The sequence below is a fragment of the Artibeus jamaicensis genome, unplaced genomic scaffold (genome assembly GCF_021234435.1).
Source record: "Artibeus jamaicensis isolate MK-2021 breed Jamaican fruit bat unplaced genomic scaffold, CSHL_Jam_final contig_851, whole genome shotgun sequence".
NCBI lineage: Eukaryota > Metazoa > Chordata > Mammalia > Chiroptera > Phyllostomidae > Artibeus > Artibeus jamaicensis.
Window position 1 is genome coordinate 1,210,394 of NW_026521986.1, and position 23,884 is coordinate 1,234,277.

A 23,884-nucleotide genomic window follows, 5' to 3' on the forward strand; every position below is an offset into this window, starting at 1 on the left:
AACAAGTTATCCCTACGTGTTATTCTCTAAAGCATCAGTAGGCTTTGAAATCAAAAGGTTCGGGAGTCCAATCTTAGCTTTGCAACAACTTAATCCCTGAATTTCGGTTCGCACAGGTGAGAACACCCATTCTCCGTATGTTTTGAGAAGATTAAGCTATACGTAAAACAATGGACACAGCAAAACTTGTCCCAAGACAGCATGAATTAAAGTTTTTGAGCTTTTGCCCTCTCTCCTTCAGCTACGCTTCAGCTTTTCGTCTAACGAGTGGAAACGCGACACAGTAAATACAGGCAAACGGAACCTCCAACCCCAGCGCCACTGGAGGGCGTGTCCAGAGGGAAGGACCCGGGTGCCTCCGCCCCACTCGGGGCGGCCAGCGCGCCTGATCGCCTCTGTTCGCCTCCTGTCCCGCGTCCCCCGCACCCAGACCTGCGGGGGAATGCGCACTTCTTCCTCTCTAGTCCCACAGACGGGGTCGCCTGAGAGGCTCTGGGTCCGACGCGGAATGAGGCACAGCTTGGGACAGCCCGGAGCCTGAGCCGCTGCCGCCCCGTGAGGCCCCCGCCTGAGCCGCCGCTTGCTTGCCAGCTGCCCCGCAGACCGCGCCCCCTGAGTCCTGAAGTTTGTAGGGATCTAGTTCGGTGTCTTCCTACTTAGGATCTTATTTACCACCATGCCGCTGTACGAGGGCCTCGGGAGCGGCGGGGAGAAAACGGCGGTCGTGATAGATCTGGGAGAGGCCTTTACCAAGTGAGTGGCCGTGGCGCAGGCTGCGGTGTCGGGGGGAAGGGCGAGTGGCTGAAACCCAGGTCCCGCCCGGTTCTTCATCTCTGGCTCACCGGGCAAGTTGTGATGTCTCCTTGCCACTGCCCCACTCCCCCGCCGCCCGGCTTCTCCGCAAAGGGTGGTTCTCATTATTTCCACCGTGGGCGATGGGAATACCTAGGATCCTGTGGGGAGGTAATTTAGGCCCAAGAGGCTTCGCGAGAATTACCTTCGCCGACGCTCCCGATTATTGCCCGAAACCAAACAGACCCTTTGGAGTCACCCACGCGAAGGTGGCTGCTCAGACCTAGACCTTACCCTGGGCTTGTTAGCTTAGGAAGCTAGCATCATTAAACACTTAATGGAGCTTCTGCTGGTGCTGAAAATCCAAAATATGTTCAAGGATAGGAAATCAAATCGGGGAGACCGAACACATCAAAGACATGATATACCCTGTAGATGACACTCTCGAGATTGTGCTCCCCCCTAAAAAAATCTAGATTAGGAAAATTAATGTTTTAAAAGGCAACTTGTAAACACTGGAGTAGTGGTTCTCAACCTTTTGGATGGCACAGATTCTTTGACGACCAAATGAAAGCCACATGTACACAAACCTTAATGTATTTGCACGTAGTTTAAGGGATTGGCGAGTATCACAGTGGTCCTTGGACTCCAGGTTGAGAGTCTTGGTCTCAAAGGAAAGAAGAGTGACAGCCAGAATTGGATTTTGTGTATATCTGAAATGGAAACATTTGAAAATCCTTATATAAAATCTAAATAACGCCTAACATATAGTAGGTATTTAATAACTTTGTTGAATAAGCGTTCAAAAAAGCCTACCTAAGATTTGGACCTCGGGTGTATCAGAACTGGCCTTGGATTAAACAGTCCATTCTCTCTCTTAGGGTTCAATGTAAAATCTCCCCTTATTTATATTTTTAAAGGTTTATTTCTAGCGTAATAAACACCTTGAGGCTGACTCTGAAAGATAATTACTTTGGCTGTTTGTTGAGGAACTGAGAAACAGAGAGCTGCTATGCAGGAAGGTGACTGTTGACAAAGACAACAGGAGGGTGTTAAGATGAATTTAAGAAGTAAAAGAAAGGAACTGAAGCCGCCCAGTGAGTTGCATCCTGGAAATGTAAGGAGTATTGGTGGAGATGGAGATTAGGAGAAGATGTAAAGAGCTATTCGGAAGTAAACAGAGCAGTACTGAAACTTAATGGCTCAGGGGGCCATTTAAAAGACTAAACTTACATGGTGGTGATTTTTAAGCAACATTTTAAAGTTCTAGTTTACTAACATGAAACAAGTGGAAATACCTAATACTCAAAAAAAATAGTTTTTTTTAAATGGAATATTATGCACTTTAAAAAATGATAGTGAAAATGATTAAATATAGGTAGAAGCTTATATGGCTTATGGTGGGTGAATAGTACGATTATAGCTATGTCAGATATTCATAGTTTTCAAAATAGACCAAAAGGAAACCTGTCGGTATAGAAGAGAATACTATTAGAATGATGGACTTAAAAGTACTATGAATGAATTTATAGTACAGATGTGTTATGTAAAATTAAAAACAAAAATAAATGCTGCCCTACAAACCGACAGAGCACTGACGGGGTAGCTCAGTTGGTTAGAGCGTCATCCCTATATGCCAAGGTTGCAGGTTGGCCGTCCCATCAGGGCACATACGAGAAGCAGCCAATGAACACATTAGTAAGTGGGACAACAAAATCAACACTTCTCCTTCTCTCTCTATCCCTCCCCGTCTCTCTAAAATCAGTAAATTTAAAAAAAAAACTGATGTATATGTCCAGGTTGCTAATTGGAAACTTTTTTTAACCTTTAATGTAGTTATAAATAGATGGAAATAACATTTTTTAGGTCATTTTGTCTCTGAATGCATCAGAGATGTTTCCAGATGTGTTTATGTCTACTGCTTTTAAACAAATACAGAAAAACTTGTTTCTGTGACAAATAAAAGACTTCAAATTAAGTGTTTCAATTTTATATTTGCAGATGTGGATTTGCTGGAGAAACCAGTCCAAGATGCATAATTCCTAGTGTGATTAAAAAAGCTGGCATGCCTAAGGTATTTTTAAAAACAAATTAGCAGTACATACTGTACTGTATTTTAAAATGTGGCTGCATGTAAGATTGATTAGAATAGTGCTAACTATATTAGATACTTTATGACTGTATTCCAAGTAAAAAATTTTAAATATTTAGTTTAATTTTGCATACCATAAAGTTCACTAATTTAAGTGTACAATTCAGTGATTTTTAGTAAATATATTAAGTTCCATAACCAACACCACAATCCAGTTCTAGAACTTCTTGTCACCCCAATATGATCTCTAATGCCTGTTTGCAGTTTATCCTCATTCCCACTGCCAGCGTGCCACTCATACTCTTTCTTTCTCAAAAGATTGGCCTTTTCTGTACATTTTATATAGATGGAATTATATGATACCAAGAGAGTTTTTAACCTTGCAAAATAATTTTTTGAGCCGTATAATGTAATATAATTATAGAATAACTTTATTCTTACCCTGTTCAAAATATGTCAGGTCTTCAGTCCTTTATCTTTTAATTCCAAGATCCAAAGAAGTGTGAAAAACAATTTTTAAAAAGATAGTTTCCTGCCAAAGCTGTTTTGTGAGGAATTGTAGAGCAATAGAAAGAATAATTTTCAGTGCCATAAAATTCACCTGTTAAAATTACAAATAGCCCTGGCTGATGTGGCTCAGTGGATTGAGTGCTGGCCTTCGAACTAAAAAGTTGCTGGTTCAGTACTCTCTCTGGGCACATGCCTGGGTTGCTGGCCAGGTCCCCAATAGGAGGCATGTGAGAAGCAACCAATCTTATGTGTCTTGTTTCTCCTCTCTCCCTCCCTTCCCCTCTCTGAAAATAAATAAAATTCCTTTTTAAGAATCACAAACAAACAGGCTTAATGGAAAAATTAGGGCTGGGCTAGACCATATAAAACCCATGTAACTTTGTAATAAAAGCACTAACAAAAACAATTGGTCTCTCAGAACAGCTTTGGCTTGCAACTGAATGTGGCTGGAGCACTTCTTGGGGTAGTAACCATACAAAAATAATAGATTGAAACTGTTGGTCAGTGGGTGCTGACAGAGTGCAGATGGAAGTGAGCTCTGGGCCGGCCAGTGGGGCTCTTGACCAGAAGGGACCAAAAGTAAGTGCAGCCAACAATCAGGAGAGGGCCCTTCTGGGACGGGGCTTGGTTCAGAGGATCATGCAGACTTTTAAAAATAAATGTGAAAGGATATGTACCTGTGTGGCCACTGGTTGATGACTTGATTTTTCTTGATGAAGATAATAACTGTTGCCATATTTTTTGTTCCTCTTGCCTAATATGAGCTAATATAAAAATCACATTAATACAGACAGTATTCCCTTATTTAACAATTGAATATGAGCATTTTGGTTTTATAAAAGCATGTATAGCAGAAGAGACTAGTACATCATTTTATATTTGATGTTAGGGATGCATCATTAAGATCAACATGAAATACATGGAATCAAATCTTTTTAATTATGCTTGTACAAAATCTTTTGTATTAATTTCAAAATTTTCTGCAGATTTTTAGACAAACCAAAAATATAGCACATATTTGTGGTATGGTATCAAATGTGATGGAAGTTCCTGCTATTCATTTTTCATGTTGTTATATAATAATCGATGTTACTTTGTTATCAGATAGATTACTAGATACAATCCTGACTGGACTTTTACATTCTCCTTGGCACATTTCTTAGTGCTTTCAGCTATTCTTTTTGAAAAGACATATATTTGTGAAGATTACTCTATGTTCAGCTATATATGGTTCAGAAACTTTTTTAGTCCTCATAAAATCAGGAAACTAGCTGAGCTGATGGTCTTTCCTCTAAAAGAGTACATGAAGAAAGGTCTGACAATGATGGAGCAGAGTGCTTAGAGCTTTCTAACGACTCTGAGTGAAACCTTGTGAGGTGTTTGTGTTGATTGAGCACTTGTGGTTTGGTAGTGTTTGCACATACTGCTTTAGTGCTGAAAATGTGTGTTTTCCTTTTTATCACACATATTTATTAGCCAATGGTTTGTGCTTTATACTGTATCAGTTAAGGGGGAATATATCATAAGTAAGCCAGAAACAATCCTTGCCCCGTGGAGCTTGTAGCCAACAGGAAAGAAGACATTTTATATGAGATGAAGTGGGGCTGATGTTACCAGGGGGAAAGAAAGCATCGGTGTTTTGGGGATGACTGACAGGGACTGGACCAAGTCAGTAGCCTTTGATGTTTTTTAATTGATGCTCATTTTTATTGTTCCTGCCAAAATGATAAATATGATGGACAAATGCAAATGAACATAGCTCTTTAATTACATATGGACACACACATTCATAGCCCACAAGCAAAAAAGGCCCATCATTTTGAACATGCCAGTTCTTAAGGATTCCTAATGTAAGTTTGCATTTAATGTTTGCATTTATTCTCAATACAGATTGCTTTTGATTTATTATCAGAATCATAAATAAGCATGTTTCAATTTGAGATTATTAATATAAATCAATGTCATTTTAATTTTTTATAGCCTGTCAAAGTTGTTCAATATAATATCAATACAGAAGAATTATATTCCTACCTAAAGGAGTTTATCCACATACTGTATTTCAGGTAGGATGCAATGCTGTTTGTTTTTCCCCCAGCTTTTATGATTAGGTTTTCCTATGCCAGTCGTAGTGAAATTTAGTTGTGTGACATTTGATGGGGAAAAAAAAGGTTGACTTCTATTACCATTTTTAATTGTTTATTTTCAATCTTTTCCAAATATATTTGAATACTAGAAAATGGTCAAGCATAAGGAAATATTGGAAACAAATTAAGTGCCCATTAATAAAGGGAGTTGGATAATTAAATTATTGCACACCCTTATAATGAAACACACAACATTAAAAAAGGGTTCTTTATATGTACCAATACAAAAGGGTGTCTTAGATGTATTGATGATAATTGGAAAAAGCAAGTTGCAGAACAACTATGGAATGAATGTTTCTGTTAAAATATATGCATGTACATATACAATGTGAAAATATACAAAATGCTATCAGTGGTCATTTCTAGGTAAGAGAAGGGTAAGGTATTTATATTTTCCAAATTACAAACTTACCTTGTACTTGGAATTTTGTGCATATACTTTTTCTTAGTTTTGTAACCTAAATTAAAAAAACTGTCTTGTTAATGGCTCAAGTTATTCATAGTAGGCTGTTTTTGTTTTGGGGATAAGTTGATAGATGTGAATGAAACTCCTGGCACAGTGCATGAAATGTAGTGAGAGGTCGGGAATGTTGTCATCTCTCCTGGGGAGTGAAATGAAGATGTCTTTTTGTCATGGAGCAAGTTAAGAGCTAGTGTAGTATACTTTCTCTACTCTTAACAAATTGGAATATGTACCAAAATAAATAAAAACTTTTATTTACTTTTAAAAACAAAACTGTCACTTTTCAGGCATCTGTTGGTGAATCCCAGAGATCGCCGAGTCGTGGTTATCGAGTCGGTACTGTGTCCTTCCCACTTCAGAGAGACACTCACTCGCGTGCTTTTCAAGTCTTTCGAGGTACCTGTTTTACGTGTCGTCATTTTTGGTGGGCGCTCTGAGCTTAAACTGAAGATCCTCGTTTACCTTCTTCACTGTGCACACTACACAGTGCATTTGAGGAGCCAGATGACAGAGTAAACTGAAGCCTCCTGAAGTTGACCATTCTTTATATGGTTATTTCATGCATGGTTAGCATTTCATCCACCGCTTAGAGAAATGAAGATTTCTTCTTACTGATGTTTCTGTTATTTATTTTAATATAGGTTTTTTGGTTTGGGGACTTTTTTTTTCTTTCAGAACTAAAAGGTTTATTATGTACTGTAGAGATTTGAGGTATTTCTTCCAGGTCTTTCTAGTAGTTTCTATTGTTCAGTTATGCCGAGTGCCCTAAATTCTTCAATTCCTTTATTTTAGGCTTTAAATTCCTATTAAATGGAATATTTAAGTATTGTTTCTTTTAGACTAGGTAGGCAGTGCCAGGAATGACTCTTATGTCTTGATATTAGTAATTTTTCTTGTAACTTTTATTTTTTAAAAGATTTTATTTATCTTTAGAGGGGAAGGGAAGGAGAGAGGGAGAGAAACATCAATGTATGGTTGCCTTTCGCTCATCCCCTGCTGGGAACTGGCCTGCAGGGAACCTGCTTGCAACCCAGGCATGTGCCCTGACTGGGAATCAAACCGCAATGCTTTGGTTTGCAGGCCCGTGCTCAATCCACTGAGCCACACCAGCCAAGGCTTTTTCTTGTGACTTTTATAGGAGTTAAGATTATTTTAAAGACCAAAATTGTGATTTAAAATGATTTTCATATTCTAAGAAAAGATCTTACGGCTAATCTTTATTATTTAAATTTTTTTTAATCTCTGCCTTAGGAATTGAGGGTTTTCCAGCAAGGAAACTAGAAGATTGTATAAAATGTGTACAGCATATTAGAAATTAAGCACATATAAATGTATTTTTTATATATTCTTCTGAACTCAAAATATCTCAAAACTGATGTCTTTAGGAGATAAGGGCAATTAATATTTCTAACTTGTAATTTATTAAGACAGAAGCAGATTACCTGCTTCGTGTACTTACTGATGGTCCAGATTTAGGAATTTGGTTGGCAGTATGGAGAACACAGACAAGATGAGAAGTCACTTAAGCTCTTGCTTGAATAAAATACATGATTCTGTGTGTTTGTACTTAGATTCTTAGTTGTGTTTATATATCCTTGTCTGTGACTAGAGCACCTGCCATATCTACTTAGATGAGGGAAATACAGCCATTTTTTTGTTTGCCATTTGGTCTTAATGGACTTTCATATTTTGATTGAACATTTATCTGATATTTGGAATGTCACCAGATCTGGTAAATTCTCACTGAAAAATGTTACAGAGAACTAAGGATTTTTGTAGTTCTTTAATTTAATTCTAACTGCTATATTACAATGTTTTTAAAATATAGGCTATATTACACTAAGTGAAAAAAAGACAATCAAGAATTCTTTTTGTGTATTTTGGCTTTGATGGCAAAGGCATCTTTTTATTTTTTAAATGTAGCATTTTCTTTTGATTTTTTGTTTCTAGACCTCTCCTTTTATCTCCTTCAATTTTTCCTCAGAGCGAGAACAGTATTTTTTTTAATGCTTTATTTTGGAACAAAACAACTTAGAGAGTTTAGAGTGTTTTTATTTACTATAATAAATTGATTACCTATAAATTCAAATAAATGAACAAACTAGTTCTTAATTTAGTGCCATAAAATTGAATAGGTATCATAATATAAATTAATATAACATTCCTGGGAGTTTTTTCAAATATATTTGAAGTGTAAGGCAAACCTCTTCAACTGCTGACTCATTCTGTTTTTTGATTTTCTAGGTTCCATCTGTCTTGCTTGCTCCAAGCCATCTAATGGCACTTCTGACACTTGGGATAAACTCTGCCATGGTCCTGGACTGCGGATACAGGGAAAGCCTGGTGTTACCTGTATCTTTTTTTGTTGTTAGCCAGATAATTTTGCAGTTTTTACTGTAGTTTAAAATAATTGGGCTTATTACAAATGGGTTTTATTGCACCGAACTATTTTGGGTTGCTATGTACAGATATGAATTACAATGTGGAAAAAAGTCTCAGGATTGTGAGGCTTAAATTTACTTTTTGTAGAAATTCTATTATGACTTGGTCCCAGTATATATATACTCCAGGGATCAGACCTCATGAATATTATGCTCAGTTGTTAAGAGGAACATCAGCTAATTGGACTTGTCAAAGAAGTTGACTAGGATAGTCAAGTTCTAAGAAAAGGTCATACAGAGAGTAATTGGAGAAACTTGAAATGAGAAAGTTAAATCAGGAACAATTGAAAGTTAATGGTGTCCTCACATAGCTGAAGGGCTCACTGTGGAATGTCGAATAAGTGTTTTTTCTCCCTTCTCTCCAGAGGCCATCAAGGTGGCAGTATGGTATAGGGTCTGTGAGTTTGGGTTTGGGCATAAAATATACACAGAAGTGTAAATCTCAGCTATGCTTCCTACTAGTTGTATGATGCTGCTCAGGTAGCTTAATCTCTTTGGGCCTCAGTTTTCTTATCCATAAAATGGGAATTACAGTAATTCCAGCAGAGAGGGTGCTGTGTGACTTGAGCGAGGTGGTGTATGTCAAGTATTCACAAAGGAGCCGGTACATACTAACTCGCTCAATCAGTGCTATAGGTTTTGTATCAGCCACAGCATCTCTAGTAATTCAAGCTAGGATTTATGCTCATATAAGCTTAAGTTAACTACATATCCAAACATTGACTCTTCTCATTTATAAAATAAAAATAAGTTACAGGGTTGTTATGACACAATAGGATTACTAACTATAAACTGGTAAATTCCTTAGCATTAGAAGCATTTAAGCAGAATATATGTTGCTCAGAAATATCACAATGGACATAGCTACATTGAAAAGGAGGTTCAAATACACAAATGCAGGACTTGCAATTTTGAGATCTTCATTTATTTATTAGAAGAAATACAGGAAGGAAATCAAGAATCGTTAACTTCTAAGGAACTAAAGTAGGCAATAGCTTTTTAAATATAAAGTGTTTTGTTTGTGTCATAACAATGCTGTAACTTAAGTATTACTTTCATTTTATAAATGAGAAGATTGAAAGTTTGGATATGTAGTTAACTTAAGGTTATATAAGCATAAAGCCAAGATATATACTCATGATTGTTGTCAAAGCCAATACTTTCACCAATATGCTTTTCTTTCCTTTTTATAAATATTATGCTTATAAGACATCAGCAGAAACATCATACAGAGTAAGGTAGCAAACCCACGGTACAGTATTGTGCACTATCCTCTTTGCTGTCTAATAGAAATACAATGTAAGACATACACAAATTAAAAATATCTAAGCTACCTTTTTAAAAAGAATGACACAAAGACAATTTTTAATATAAATTGTACTCCAAACCTGTCTTCCTAAGAATGTACCTTGGTTGCTGTGGTTGAATTTTTGTCTTTTTTTTATTGTTGTTCAGTTACAGTTGTCTCCATTCATTTCGCCCACCCCACCCCTGTTACTACTCACCCCTGCCCCATCCAACCCCTCTCCCAAAGACAATCCCCTCCCCATTGTCCTTGCCCATGGGTCCTTTGTACGTGTTCCCCTTCCTTCCCCTGTTACACCCCTCCCCCACCGCTCTGGTTCCTATGTGTTCTTTATTCTGTGTCTCTGGTTCTGTTTGTTTGTTTGTTTTGTTGATTAGGTTCCCCTTATAGATGAGATCATATGGTATTTGTCTTTTACTGCCTGGTAGGCCAGGCATAATACCTTCGCTTCGCAGAATACCCTCTAGTCCCATCCATGCTGTCATGAAGGGTAGGAGATCCTTGTTTCTTTCTGCTGTGTAGTATTCCATTGTGTAAATGCACCACGACTTTTTTTTTGATCTGCTCATTTACTGATGGGCACTTAGGTTGTTTGCGGCACTTGGCTATTGTCAGTAACACTGCTATGAACTGAGGGTGTGTAGGTTCTTCTGAATTGGTGTTTCAGGTTCTTAGGGTATAATCCCAGCAGTGGAATTGTTGGAACAAAGGGCAGTTCCATTTTTAGTTTTTTGAGGAAATTCCATCCGGTTTTACACAGTGGCTGCAGCAGTCTGCATTCCCACCAAGAGTGTGCACTAGGGTTCCCTTTTCTTCACGTCCTTTCCAGCATTTGTTTGTTGGTTGTTGATTGTTTTATGAAGGCCGTTCTGACTGGTGTGAAGTGGTACCTCATTGTGGTTTTAATTTGCATCTCTCTGATGGCTAGTGAGGCTGAGCATCTTTTCATATGTCTCTGGGTCCTCTGTATGTCCTCCTTGGAGACATGTCTGTTCAGGTCCTACCTGTGTTAATGAAAGAGAATCAACATAAAAACTGATAAAGAGGTATCTTACAGGGGCTTTTTTTTTGTAGTAAGTCTAAATTTGGTGATTTTTTTAATGGAGTTTATTCTTACTGCACATCTGAATTTAGACTAGCCACATTTCAAGCACTGAATAGTTATATTTGGCCAGTGGCTACTTTATTGGATACCCCAGCATAAACTAATGAATCCTGTGTGTTGTATGTTTAACTTTTTTCTGTGGAGAAGAATATTAAAAAAGACTGATTTTTCTGTAATTTTTAAAAAATAATTAAAAATCTAATTTAAAACAATACTGCAGAAGGTGAGGAAACTATAAAGGAAGCCACATTTTATCTCTTAAAATAGTAATATCCTTGACTACCCTATAGATATATGAAGGAATCCCAGTACTTAATTGTTGGGGAGCACTCCCCCTAGGAGGAAAAGCTCTGCACAGGTAAGTTTCTTGGAATTTAACATATTTGCTTTACCTGTGCCATAAAAACAGATGCTAATTTTTTGACAGTGTTCAATGGGGGACATACAGTATGGACATTTAATGTTATTCATTTCATTCTCCATTGACTTCAGTGTATTCATCTTTAAAGTATAAAACCGCTTTTACTTAAAACATCATAATGTATTATGTAATAAACATTAAATAAGAAAAGGTTATCACTTGATTTAAAACATCATAATTATGTAGTAAATGTGTTAAATAAGAAAAGGTATCAGTTGCAGTATTTTAATTCCAGTAACTTTTTTTTTTAATACTTTCAGGGAGTTGGAAACACAATTATTGGAACAATGTACTGTTGACACAAGTGCTGCTAAAGAACAGAGCCTCCCCTCTGTGATGGGTAAAGTCATTTAAAACTATTTAAGGGTGGTTTACATTATTCCCTTTTCATTTTCCAACTCATTTTTTAATCTCATTTCACAGTTATTCCCTTTCTGCATATTGCTCTGATGACATTGCTCCAATTATAAGGTTATTCTTGAGCCTTTCGTTACTGAATCTAGTAGTTTAACTTTAGTCATCTTTTCTAGAACTTTGGACATTGTTGATTACCACTCACTCTTGATATTATCGTCTCCCTTGGTTTTCAGGAATGCTGTTGATTCTCAAATGTATCCCTGGGCCTGACCCTTCTTTTAAACTGGATTTCATATTTCCAACAAATTATTGGATATGAACTAGGCATGTCTCTTGGCACCTCAAACTTAAGACTTAAGTGAACACTTTAACTCTTCCTCTAAATTCATTTTAGTGAATCATTCTTGGATAAAGATAACATCTTATCTCCCATTTTGGAAAATTGGGAGTTAGTCAGGTCCTTTTGGTTTTCTCTTAGAAATCTCTCAAATTTCCTCTCTCTCTCTCTCTCTCTTTTTGACAACTTTTTTCAATCATCCACACCTCTGAACATCTGAAAACATGGATGTTGTAAACTAGGCTCTCATTATTCTTTGCTTGGATGAGTAAGGGAGCCTCTTCTCTGGACTGATTCAGTCTATTTTACACTGTTGCTGGGAAGAACTTTCACAGAACAACTGTGATGACATTGCTCTGCTGCCTGAGAACTTTTGTGGCTCCCACAGGCTAAAATCCAGATGATCTGTTTGATACACATGCTTCTTCACAGTCTAAATTGATTCTCCCTCTTAGCCTTAATTTAACCATTTGCACCTTATTTTTGCTACCATAAATTTCATGTGGTCATCCAGGCACCATAGTCCTTCTACAATCCTGTGCCTTCATTTTTTCTGTTTCTTTACCTGGGATGTTTTTCTTTGCATAGTTGGGTTTTTGATCTTTTGCATGACTCAACCAGAATGTCATCTTAATTTTGAAGCCTTCCTTGTTTGCCCTAAGCAGAAAAATTGTTAAGCCCTATCTGTTAAGTCCTCAGCAGTATTGATTAGCGCATATGACATGTTATTTTGCCTGTTAGCTCACTGTTTTCCCTAGTAGACTTTGAGGATTCCTGTCTTATTTATTTTTAAATCTGTAGCACCTAATATAGTGCCTGGGTACTGAATAAATATGTTGGAAGGAGAGAGGCAGGTTTTTAGGACATTTATCTTTGCATATATTTCTTTTCCATTCTTTTGGCAGTTAAGATGATAGCATTCCTCGTTGTATAGATCAGAGTATAATTTTTCTGTCCTAGATAAACTTTTCTACCCTTCTAGTACGTTGTGATGACATTTAATTTATAAAATGTACCCAAAGATAATGAGTTTAGTACAACATCGCAAGATATTCTTAGTAGAGGTCTTTTTTAAAGCATTGTAACATGTTCTTAAAATTCTGAGCTGTAGGTTTCAGACACCCACTCTTTAAGAAACTGTCTTGGACACTAATCCTTCCTTCTCATACTCCCTCAAATCTGTGTTTGTGATAGTAAGCCTTACAGCCCCATAGTTAAGAAATTAAAAACACACAAACAAATGTATCCCTGTTTATAAAGGACCCATTTAGGAGTATCAGAAACTCAAATACATTTAAGATTTCTCTTGTGAAATCCTTAGAAAAAGTTAAATGCAAGTCTTACACATATTTGGGTTTCCTTACCTAAACTTTGAATGAGCCTCTTTTGTTTAGTATTTAGAATCTAGTTCAAAAGAGAATGAATATATAAAGTACCTTATAACTTATAAAAAGCTAACCTACCTACACTGATTTGAAAGTGTACGGTTTAAAAATAAATTATATATAGAATATTACACTTCTTATTCTCCTAAGTTAACTGGAAATGAAATATGATTTTTCAGAGCCAGTCAGTGCCTCTTGTTTATACTCTTCATTTGCAAAGTTTAAATAGCTATGATAACTTGGGAAGATAAAGGAGCCCCTTTCCAAAGCAGCACCTACACCCAGCTGAAATAAGCACTTTATTTTTAAGCCTTTCTTACATGTTGCCTAAGGAAAACTTTTTTATATTACCAAATGTCTTTTTTTACATGTTGGAATTTATTTGAATATTCCTAGAGAGAGCATAGTGTGTGGAATGTTACCATTTTTAGGGCTTTTCTTAAATTGTAAATTCTTATAATCTTTATAATACAAAGAAGTTACACTTCTTCCATCTATTTATAGCCAGGTTTAAATCTTTTGGGGAATACTTACCTTCTTGTGAGATAAATTTTAACACTTAAGAACAAGAGTCTTAAAACTGACCCCTAACTGATACACTAACCCCATTAGTTAAAAGATTTTGTACATGTACCTTCAGTGTGTATGTATGTGTGTTTATTAATGATATGTGCACTATTATTATAGTATAGTAAAGCACAAAAGTAAGAATTTGGAAAGGGTGAGATAATAAAGGTAAAACAATTTTAAAGTGATAATTATTACTTTAAAAAAGTTTGCCATGTGATTAAATATTGTTTACTTTTTAAGTTCATGGTTTAACATTATGAAAGTATGGTTTTTTTAATTCTAAATTATATAGTATTTATTTTTTATTCATTGACTTTTTTTGAGAGAGAGAGAGAGAGAACAACATCGATTTGTTGTTCCACTTACTGATGTAGTCATTGGTTTATCCCCTTACTAGAGATCGAACCTGCAACCCTGGCGCAATGGCACAAAGCTCTGACCGACTGAGCTACCCAGCCAGGGCAAGGGTGTGGTTTTCAAGTTTAATTGGATTTAATACTTGTTTTCAGTGGCTGTCACAACTTAAAAATAAAGCTGACAAGATATGTAGGACCAGATGAAAGAAGTACACGATTACCCTTACTAAATCATGATTCCTTTTTTCAACTACACATTTTTGTTTTCTTTGATGTAAATAATTTGTTTTTATAAATCAGTTGGAATATTTTTACATGTTTAACAGTGGGTTAAAAATTCTGAGTTTAGAAGATTTAGTATTTAGGTTAGAAAATTTTGTTTATGAATCTGATTTGGAAAACAAGAGTTTTGGCAACAAAATCGCATTTCCAAACACCCGTCTTCCAAAGGCTTCCTATGTTGTATAGATTTCTTGGATTAGGTAAGTCCAAGAAATTTTTTTCTGACTAATTTTTTAAAATGTCACCTTTACCTTGAAGGATGAAAGGTAAAAGTCTGCATGTGAACCTTTTTAAAATACATGTATTAGGTTAGCATGTTACTGAGTCACTAACTATCACAGGAAAAATAATCGAACTTGAAACATCACTTTTTTAAAAGAAAAATAACTCATGTTTAAGCCTTATATTTCTTCTTCTAAGTACCACAAGATAACCAACAAATATTTTTATGGTAAAAAAGATTTTCTTTTCTTTTTATGGTAGAAAAGGTAATTGTATCTAATGTCAGTTATTTGACTACATTTTTAAGGTATCTTGTTTTCATCAAATTTATAAGTAGTGACATCCAGTAGTACTTAGCATACATCTGACTTTAACCTCTGTGGTTGGCTTGGTTTTGAATGATGAAGTTTCTTCCCTAAAAGCAGTTTAATTTTATCATTTGGCTTTTTAAAAAATTATGGTACTTACGTTTTTTAAATTTTTGCTGAACTGGAAATGTGAATGCAATATAAGAGACTATTTTTTGCTTATTATTAAAGTTCTGTAGTTTTAAATAAAATTTCTTTTTTTAGGTTCAATTCCAGAAGGTGTCTTAGAGGACATTAAAGGTAAACTAAGTTATTTTTATTTGAGCCCCTTTGAGTCTTAAGTATTAGTTTGGATGGCATGTGTTTTAAAATATTTACACAGATACGGAATACTCATATATTAAATTTATTATGTAATACCAAAAATATTTTATGTACAGGTTATGGAATGTAAAATAAAATTTCTTACTTAGATTAAGTTTTGGGCATTATTTATAATGTGTTATTGGAGGAACTTCTCAATTGTAGATTTAGGATACAGGGTTACTAGGGAATTAGTACTATGCACAGTATGAAATAACAGTTAAATTGTTTAGAAAAAGAAGCTACTGTTTTTACGTCATGTAGGGTTTTTTTACTAGAAGTTTTAAAATACATTTTATAAGGTTAGGTATTTTACTGACTTCAGAAATTCTACAGTTGGGGCCAAAGTATATTGGATTCATTTCAATAAGATATATTACCTCTCCTTTGCTAAAGTGTATTTTTATGGTAATGTTTAAATTCAGTTTTCTGGTATTTTGATTCACCCAAAGGAGAGGAATTAAAATATAATTCAGTGTTCTTTAGTGCTGAGAGTGTCATGTAAAATTGATATTCTAGAACATTGTATAGAGAATTAGACAGTAATGGGTTTTAGAGTTAAATGGAATCTGGAGACCATCTGGAAAAGTTTGCCTTGGAATTGTTTAGTGCCACACAATGGGTAGAGTTAGAGCTGGGGCTGCAGAATGGGTCTTGTTTATCAGACTGCTTGCTTTTGTGGTACAATTACCTCAAATCTCTTCAGTTATGCTAAAATTTCAGTTATCTGTATGTGCTTATTACAGTATCTCAGATACTACCAGAAACACCTCAAGTAAAGTTAATAGTTTCCCTTTCCTTTTTCCAGTCCTGTCCCCCACGATGTAGCAATTGTTAATGATTTGGAGTATTTCTTCCTTTATGTGCTCCAACATGTGTATGTATATTTATAAGATGTTTAACTTTCTCATTTGTCTGAGAAACATCATATTGGTAAAAACTTGAAAAGTAGACACCCAATATTTATGGGATTGTGGGAAAATGATTATATATTACTATTAATAAGAATTGAAGACGAACCTTTTAGGAGAGCAATCTGGCATATTAAAATTGGGATGGGTATCCCATCCAAGAGGGGAATGTTGAATGAAATTTGGTAACTTCATAATAAGGAGTACTGTGTGGTTATTAAAAAGGATCTAGATGTATTGATTTGGAAGACTGTCCATATTATTGGAAAAAGCTGTTGCTGCATAATATGTACAGTTGGAACCCATTTCTGTTAAAACAAACATGCAGCATTGACACTCGCATTTGTTACTTATGTAGTATAATAACTTAAATTTTCAGGGATTTTATTTTTTTAAAGATTGTATTTATTTACTTTTTAAAGAGTGGGGAAGGGAGGGAAAAGGGGAGAGAAACATCAGTGTTAAAAGATACATCGATTGGTTGCCTTGCGTGCCCCTAACTGGGGAACCTGGGCCACAACCCAGGCATGTGCCCTGATTGGGAATTGAACCTGTGACTTTTTGGTTTGCCAGCTGGCACTCAATCCACTGAGCTACACCAACCAGGGCAATTTTCAATTATTTTAAAGTTCTTAAGTATAATGCATCTATTCTTGACTTTTAAATTCAGTAAATTTTGTTTCTTTAGAGAAGGGCCCCTTTCCCTGCCAAGTATATATGATCTTGCAGGCTAGGCATTTACCTTACTTAGAGAGTTCTGAGGACTTGAATAAAAGTATATAAGTAACTTGAGCATCTTGCGTACTACATAGCATATTTGCATATTGCAGATTCTTAAATAAATTTTGAATTAGTGAATGAAAATGATTTTATATATGTCCATATAGACTTAACTAGCATGTTTTGTAAGTAACCCAGTCAGTAGATTCTTTTTGCACTCAACATCAATTTTTCCTGTACTTTTAACAGTTTTATTTCTCACCTATTACTGATTTTTAGAGAGAGAAAAAGGGGGGAGACAGACAGACAGACATTGCTTGTCATTCCTCTTATTTAAGCACTCACTTGTTGACCCTTATATGTACCCTGACTGGAGATTGAACCCCCCACTTGATGTACAGGGATGGTGCTCTAACCAATGGAGTTACTTGGCCAGGACTATTCTTTACTTATTTCTGAAAATAACTTGAAACAGCTTTTTATAAAAGGTACATTGCAGTAGAAATAATCTTTAAAAGAAGAAATTTTAAAGTATAAGAACAAAAATGGTGACATAAAGAGGAGGAAAGTGATAGCGTTGGGGTGTGCCAAGGAGAAAGTAATCATGCCCCAAACTGAAAACTAAGCAGTGTCTCGGTAACTAGGAGTAAAATTTGGCTTTGTGTTCTGACCAACCAAGATTTTAAAAAACAAAGAATCGGATAGATGGATATATAAGATTAGATACAGAGAGATAGATCAATCTTGGTCAAAGAAACATTCTATTACACATTTTCATAATGCTAAAACTTATTTTTATTATGGTACTCCTTATGTAAAAGAATATCAAAACAGAATAGTGTCCTCAAAGCTGGTATTTTTTTTAATGTGGTTTTATGGAAGATGAACACAACATGTCTTATGACTCCGTGATGAATGAAAAAGTTTTTTAATTTGTGGATGTATAGTCATAAGCTAACTGAAGATAGGGGTAGTTTGTGAAATTTGAAGCAATGGGTGACTACTATGTCTACTTGAATAGAATTTTTTAAAGGGGGACGTAGATTAACTAAATCACAGACCCTAACAAAGTCTCCTTTTCTTTCAAGTGCGCACTTGCTTTGTAAGTGATCTCAAACGTGGACTAAAAATCCAAGCAGCAAAGTTTAATATGGATGGGAATACTGAGGTAAGTTCAAAATAAATGTACCTTCTTTTTTCAGAGGTTTACTTATATTTATTTATATAATTAGATCATTTATATTTCAGCGTCCCTCACCACCCCCAAATGTTGACTACCCATTAGATGGAGAGAAGATTCTACATGTCCTTGGATCAATCAGGTTTGACCTTAATTTCTATACATTAACTAAAATAAAGTTTTGGCCTTTAAAAATATTTGCATATAACATTTAGTGTTGTTATTATTAGTTATGTGTTTTTCATTAAGCCTCATCATTCATAAATTTCTTAAACTTTCAATTTTGTAAAACTATAAAAAAATTCTTATTATCAAAGTAACCCAGAATTTGATTACTGAAACTAACCATTCTTTGAGGTAGGAGTATAAAGTACGACACTTTAAAACAGGGCTTTGCAAACTTTTTCTGTAAAGGGCTGGATGGTAACTGGATTAGGCTTCGGGGTCTCGGTGCGGCTGCTGAGCTGCAGTGGGAGAGCCGTGCCAGCCAGGCGGGGCTGGAGGCTGGGTCTCTGGAGAGAGTTGTATGTTTTGAAAAAGATTTAAAATAGTGTGCACAGTATGATTCCAATTTAATTTTTAAGTGGTGTTTTATATGCACATGTACAATTAATTTTGTATTGCCTTGGTTAGGATTTCATTTGGCCACCAGTTACACAGAGGTAGAAAGAGAGGCTTCAGCAAGGTAGAAGGTAGTCTCTCATTTAAGGGAAGTCCAGATGGAGAGAGTCCGGGGGTGATAGGACAACTCCCATCAGGGACCCAGCATCTTTTATTGTTTTTTGGGTGTAGCCCTTTTCCTTGGCGTCCATTATGGTTGCTGAATTATAGCTACATCTATATTTAAAGCAAGCAGTCTTAGGAAGGGAAAGAAAAAGGCACTTGCCCTTCTTTTTAAGGAGACTTTCTAGAAGTTCCACATACCATCTCTTCCTCCCATTTTATTGTCTGGTACTTAGGGACATCTAGCTGCAAGAAAGGCTGATGGAGTTTTTCTAATAGGGCAGGGCATTGTGTTCACCTGAGAAATGGAGTTCTGTCTTTTTTAAATTTTCAAACAATTACAGATTCACAGGAAGTTACAAAGATAATGTAGAGAGACCCCATGTATTCACCGAGTTTTTCTCAGTAGGTATATTTTACATCACTGGAGTATAGTATCAAATCAATAAATTGGCATAAGTGTAATGTGTGCAAATAGTTCTGTGAGATTCTACCATAGGTAGATTTCTGTACTTACCACCACCACAGTCAAGATGTGTAACTATTCCATTGCCACAAAGGTCTTCCTGGTACTATTCCAAGTTAGAGTTCTTTTAATTTGGGAACAAGAAGAAAAAAATAGAAAGTGGGTATTTTATTAGGCAACTAGCAGTATTTGCCATGTATTATTTTTAAAAACAAAGAAATGCTTTGGGGGCAGAGAATGTTTTTAACTCTTCTATCACTGCTGGTCTGTTTGATAATTCTTACTAACTTTTATAGAGTTCTTGTTTTTTTTTTTTTTCTGTTTCTGAGTTGAAGGAAGTATATCTGGACAAAATATATGTAAATCTATACATAATTGTAGCTAATACATGTGCCAGGCATGTTTTATTAACTCATTGAATCCTCACCTCAACACTTGCAAGGCAGGTGCTATCATTCTTGTTTACAAATGCAAACTTGTTGTGTTTTAACAATTATTTTACAGTAACATAGTACTGGTACTTAAAAATAGGTCAGTAGAACTAATGGTATATTCTGCATATTATGTGATGCCAACAAAGCACTCTGTTTTTGACCTCATTAGAGATTCAGTTGTGGAAATTCTTTTTGAACAAGATAACGAAGAGAAATCAGTTGCCACTTTAATATTGGATTCCCTTATGCAGGTATTTTTATTTTGTAAAATATTTAAATTTATGACTACAGCACTTTAAAATGTTTTATTTTAGCTGTTGGTTACATGTTTTAGCTTTTATGTTAAACTTTATAGTGTTCAGTTTTACTTTCTCACTAAGATACAGTAACTACCACATTTCAAAACCAGGAATGCATTTTTCCATAGCAGCAATAGCAGGTGTTTATTTCGTACCTAATGCGGCTTATAGTTTCTTCACGTGCTGGTTTGTGCAACACTGAATTTCAGATTCCTGTGGGTATATGGTGATGTGTCGCCTTTGTTTAATGACGGTGCAGTCATGGAACTTCATGGGAAATACAGTACTTTGGAAGATGCTGTTTGTTTCCATGGCTCCACTCAGAAACTTTTATGAAAAATATAGCATTAATGGAGGACTGTGACATTTCTATTTCTTCGAGAGCACTGATAAGGGGGGTATTTCTAAGAATATTATCTTCCCACTCAGCAACTGGCTCTAGATCACAGGCGTCAAACAGGGCTGTGTCCGGCCGGCACCTTGTTTCTGTCCACAGCAGTGCAGAGCTCCTTGCCCCTAGTTAAGGAGTAGTTACATTTACACAGTCCTAAAGTTACATTCGGCCGAAGGCAGCTGCAGGCTGATGTGGCCCCTGGTGAAAATGAGTTTGACGCCCCTGCTCTAGATATAATACTGTGAAGGTAATACCTTAGAAGAATTAAGTTTTTACACTTTCCTTATTGAAAAAAGTTATTTCCTCTCATGTTCTTTACTTAACTCAGTCATTCCATCCTGAAAATGAGAATGCTCTCTTGTTACCACCATATACCCTGTAGAATTAAAAATTCTATATTATTAAATTTAAACATTTTTAAAGTTATCTGTGAGTATATGGCACTATTATGGTGGTGGTCATATTTACTACACAGAAACTCCCTTGTTAAAGAAACCTTGCTGTGGCCGTAGTCTGTAATACAAATGATCACCTATTTACTTTGTAACACTTCAGCTGTATGTTTTCTAAAGTCTGGTCAAGCATTATTTATACTGTTCAGGATAAACTCTTTTCTTCCCTCTTTGCTAACAGTGCCCAATAGACACCAGGAAGCAGTTAGCAGAGAACGTGGTAGTCATAGGCGGCACGTCTATGTTACCAGGATTTCTCCACAGATTGCTTGCAGAAATCAGGTATTTGGTGGAAAAACCAAAATATAAAAAAACACTTGGCACCAAGACATTCCGTATTCATACTCCACCTGCAAAGGCTAATTGTGTGGCCTGGTTGGGAGGTAAGAATTTAGTTTTTAAAATACAGTGATCATATACGAATTGGTTTCTGAATAGTATTTAATCTTAAATTGTTAATTTTCAGAATTATATACCTATTTCTCTCAGCATTTACACTTGGATGTTTTAAAATAAACTTCTTTGTCCAATTAAGGTCATCTCTCATAATAGTGATAGCTGTTCATTTATTCCAGTGATGCTACCATTTCTCCAAACGTGTTTTAAATCCTTACAAAGCTAATTTGTCAGCCATATGAAAATTGGTTATTTTATCATCTTATTTTGAGACTGAGTTCTGTTACTTAGAAAATGATAGTTTCATTGAAAGGAGGAAATCGTTTATAGCCAAATAAAGAGACTGCTTTAGAGAGAAAAACAATCACGGATACGCATATTTGTATGCATTCTGATACATGTTTAATGATGCAGTTTCAGCTCAGAGGTATCAGGATCTTTCTGAGAGAAAAAAAAAGTATTGACATTTTAAAGGGGTCGTTGTATCTCTAGTAAAGTAGAATTTTGTCAAAGTGTAATTTTGATGTAGGACAAATGGTTTTAGTTACTAAATTATTTTTTAAGGACTGCCATGTGGGGATCTTTTTAAGGTCTTCAGCATAGATTCTTAGGGTATTACAGTGATGTTTTTGGGGGTTTACAGTGCCATTTTATTCACTGACATATAATCTTAGAGTAGTGGCAAAGAAAACTAAGGCTATTTATTGTATTTACAGAGTTGAAAATACTTTCCACCCCGCTGTGCCTCACTTGCTTTTAGATACAGTAATACTTATCATTTTCATTATAATCTGTTACAGTCCATTACACAGTGGTTATGGCTTACCCTGTTATTTAAAATATAGGATAAAGAACAGCTAAACTGGAATTAATTTGAAGAGTTTCTTCCAACTGGAATTAATTTTGAAACTCTTCAAATTAATTCAAAATCAATTAATTAATTCAAAACTCATTCTTGAATTTTACCTGTTCTGTCTTGTCATATAATGAAGTGGATGTATGAGTACATAAAATTTTCTGGTGAAAGTTTTCATCTTACTTATAAAAATATGTTACTACACAGGAGCTATTTTTGGAGCACTGCAAGATATACTGGGGAGCCGTTCCATCTCAAAGGAGTATTATAACCAGACAGGTCGTATTCCTGACTGGTGTTCTCTCAATAACCCACCTTTGGAAATGATGTTTGATGTTGGGAAAGCTCAGCCACCTCTAATGAAAAGAGCATTTTCCACTGAGAAATAAAAATTTGAATGAATTCAACATTGTATTACTTCAAATATCATATCAATTACAAGCAAACTGTACAAAGTATATGAGACGCTATGAGAGATGTCTTTGTGGAAGTGAAAACATTTCTGTAATTACTTTTCGATATTTAAGTCTTTTGACTTTTGGTTTTTTTTATGTAGTAGTAAAATGGTAGCTTGTGCTTATGAAATGTGTTGTATTTATATCAATAAAATACAGCAAAACAATTTGGCTTTGGAAATTTGTTACATAGTATTTTTTAAGAGTAATAACATTTACTTCACTATTCACATAAGCTGGGCGTTGGAGATTCCATTAATTTCATTATTTTTAGCAGTTACTATGTTTGGGAGCATAGGTAAGCATTTGTTAAACAAGTGTGGAAATGTTCACTTTCTAACTTTATAGTTTATCAACCACTCTCTATTTCTAAGAAGAAATTATTTCTTTGTTATGCAAAGATATTCTATGTATTTTTATGCACTACTTTATAAACATGTATCATAACATCTTTAATCTTTTTTTGGTGTGTTTTTCATCTCAAGGCACCAGTTTTTTGAAATAATGTATTTAGCCATTGTTTCATTTTTATTTTTGTTTTTCCTCATTTGTTTTTAATGAACTACCTGCTGCTGCTCTCATTCTTTCTGGGCACCTTTAAAATGGGAAATTCAGGGGCGGGCAAAAGTAGGTTGACAGTTGTGAGTATGCAAAACAGTTTGTTCTTGTGCTGTTTATTATTGTATTATTTTCCATACAAACAACTGTAAACCACCCCTCTGTATACCTATGTATTTTCATTCCTAAAGAGAGAGTAGGAATTAATATACTTTCTGGACTATATATCCCAGGTTTATTTTTACTTAATCATTTTGCTCATCCTTTTCTGGATCCTGCCTTGTTTTGCCATATTGCTTTTTGTGTGAAGAGACCAATGCAAACTAACACTTGAAAGAACCTGTTCCTGGTATTGAGAATAGGAAAGTATTCATTTTTATATTTGTGTGCATGTGTGTGTTTTACTTTTTAAAATATTTCTACCTCTAGTAGTGGGACAGTGACCATGTTCTGCTTTAGTAGTCCAAGACTAGGACTCATTCAGTATTTATTGACTGTTTGCCACACACCTAGAATAGTTTTAGATAACTGTAAATGGTAACAACAGTAAGTCATGAACTTTTACTTCTGGGGGATTTACAGGTTA

The 23,884-nt window shown here is 35.4% G+C and overlaps 1 protein-coding gene across 1 annotated transcript; it reads left to right on the forward strand.

Moving 5' to 3' along the window:
• The first annotated feature begins 396 nt into the window (after positions 1 to 396).
• ACTR10 (actin related protein 10) lies at positions 397 to 22,907 on the forward strand. The gene is made up of 13 exons (XM_037139761.2): positions 397 to 753; positions 2,794 to 2,866; positions 5,375 to 5,457; positions 6,289 to 6,397; positions 8,246 to 8,353; positions 11,144 to 11,211; positions 11,535 to 11,614; positions 15,356 to 15,391; positions 18,174 to 18,253; positions 18,334 to 18,407; positions 20,058 to 20,139; positions 21,215 to 21,416; positions 22,493 to 22,907. Exons 1-13 carry the CDS (start codon positions 677 to 679, stop codon positions 22,672 to 22,674), a joined length of 1,254 nt encoding a protein of 417 aa, XP_036995656.2. The 5' UTR covers positions 397 to 676; the 3' UTR covers positions 22,675 to 22,907.
• The last annotated feature ends 977 nt before the right edge of the window (positions 22,908 to 23,884 follow it).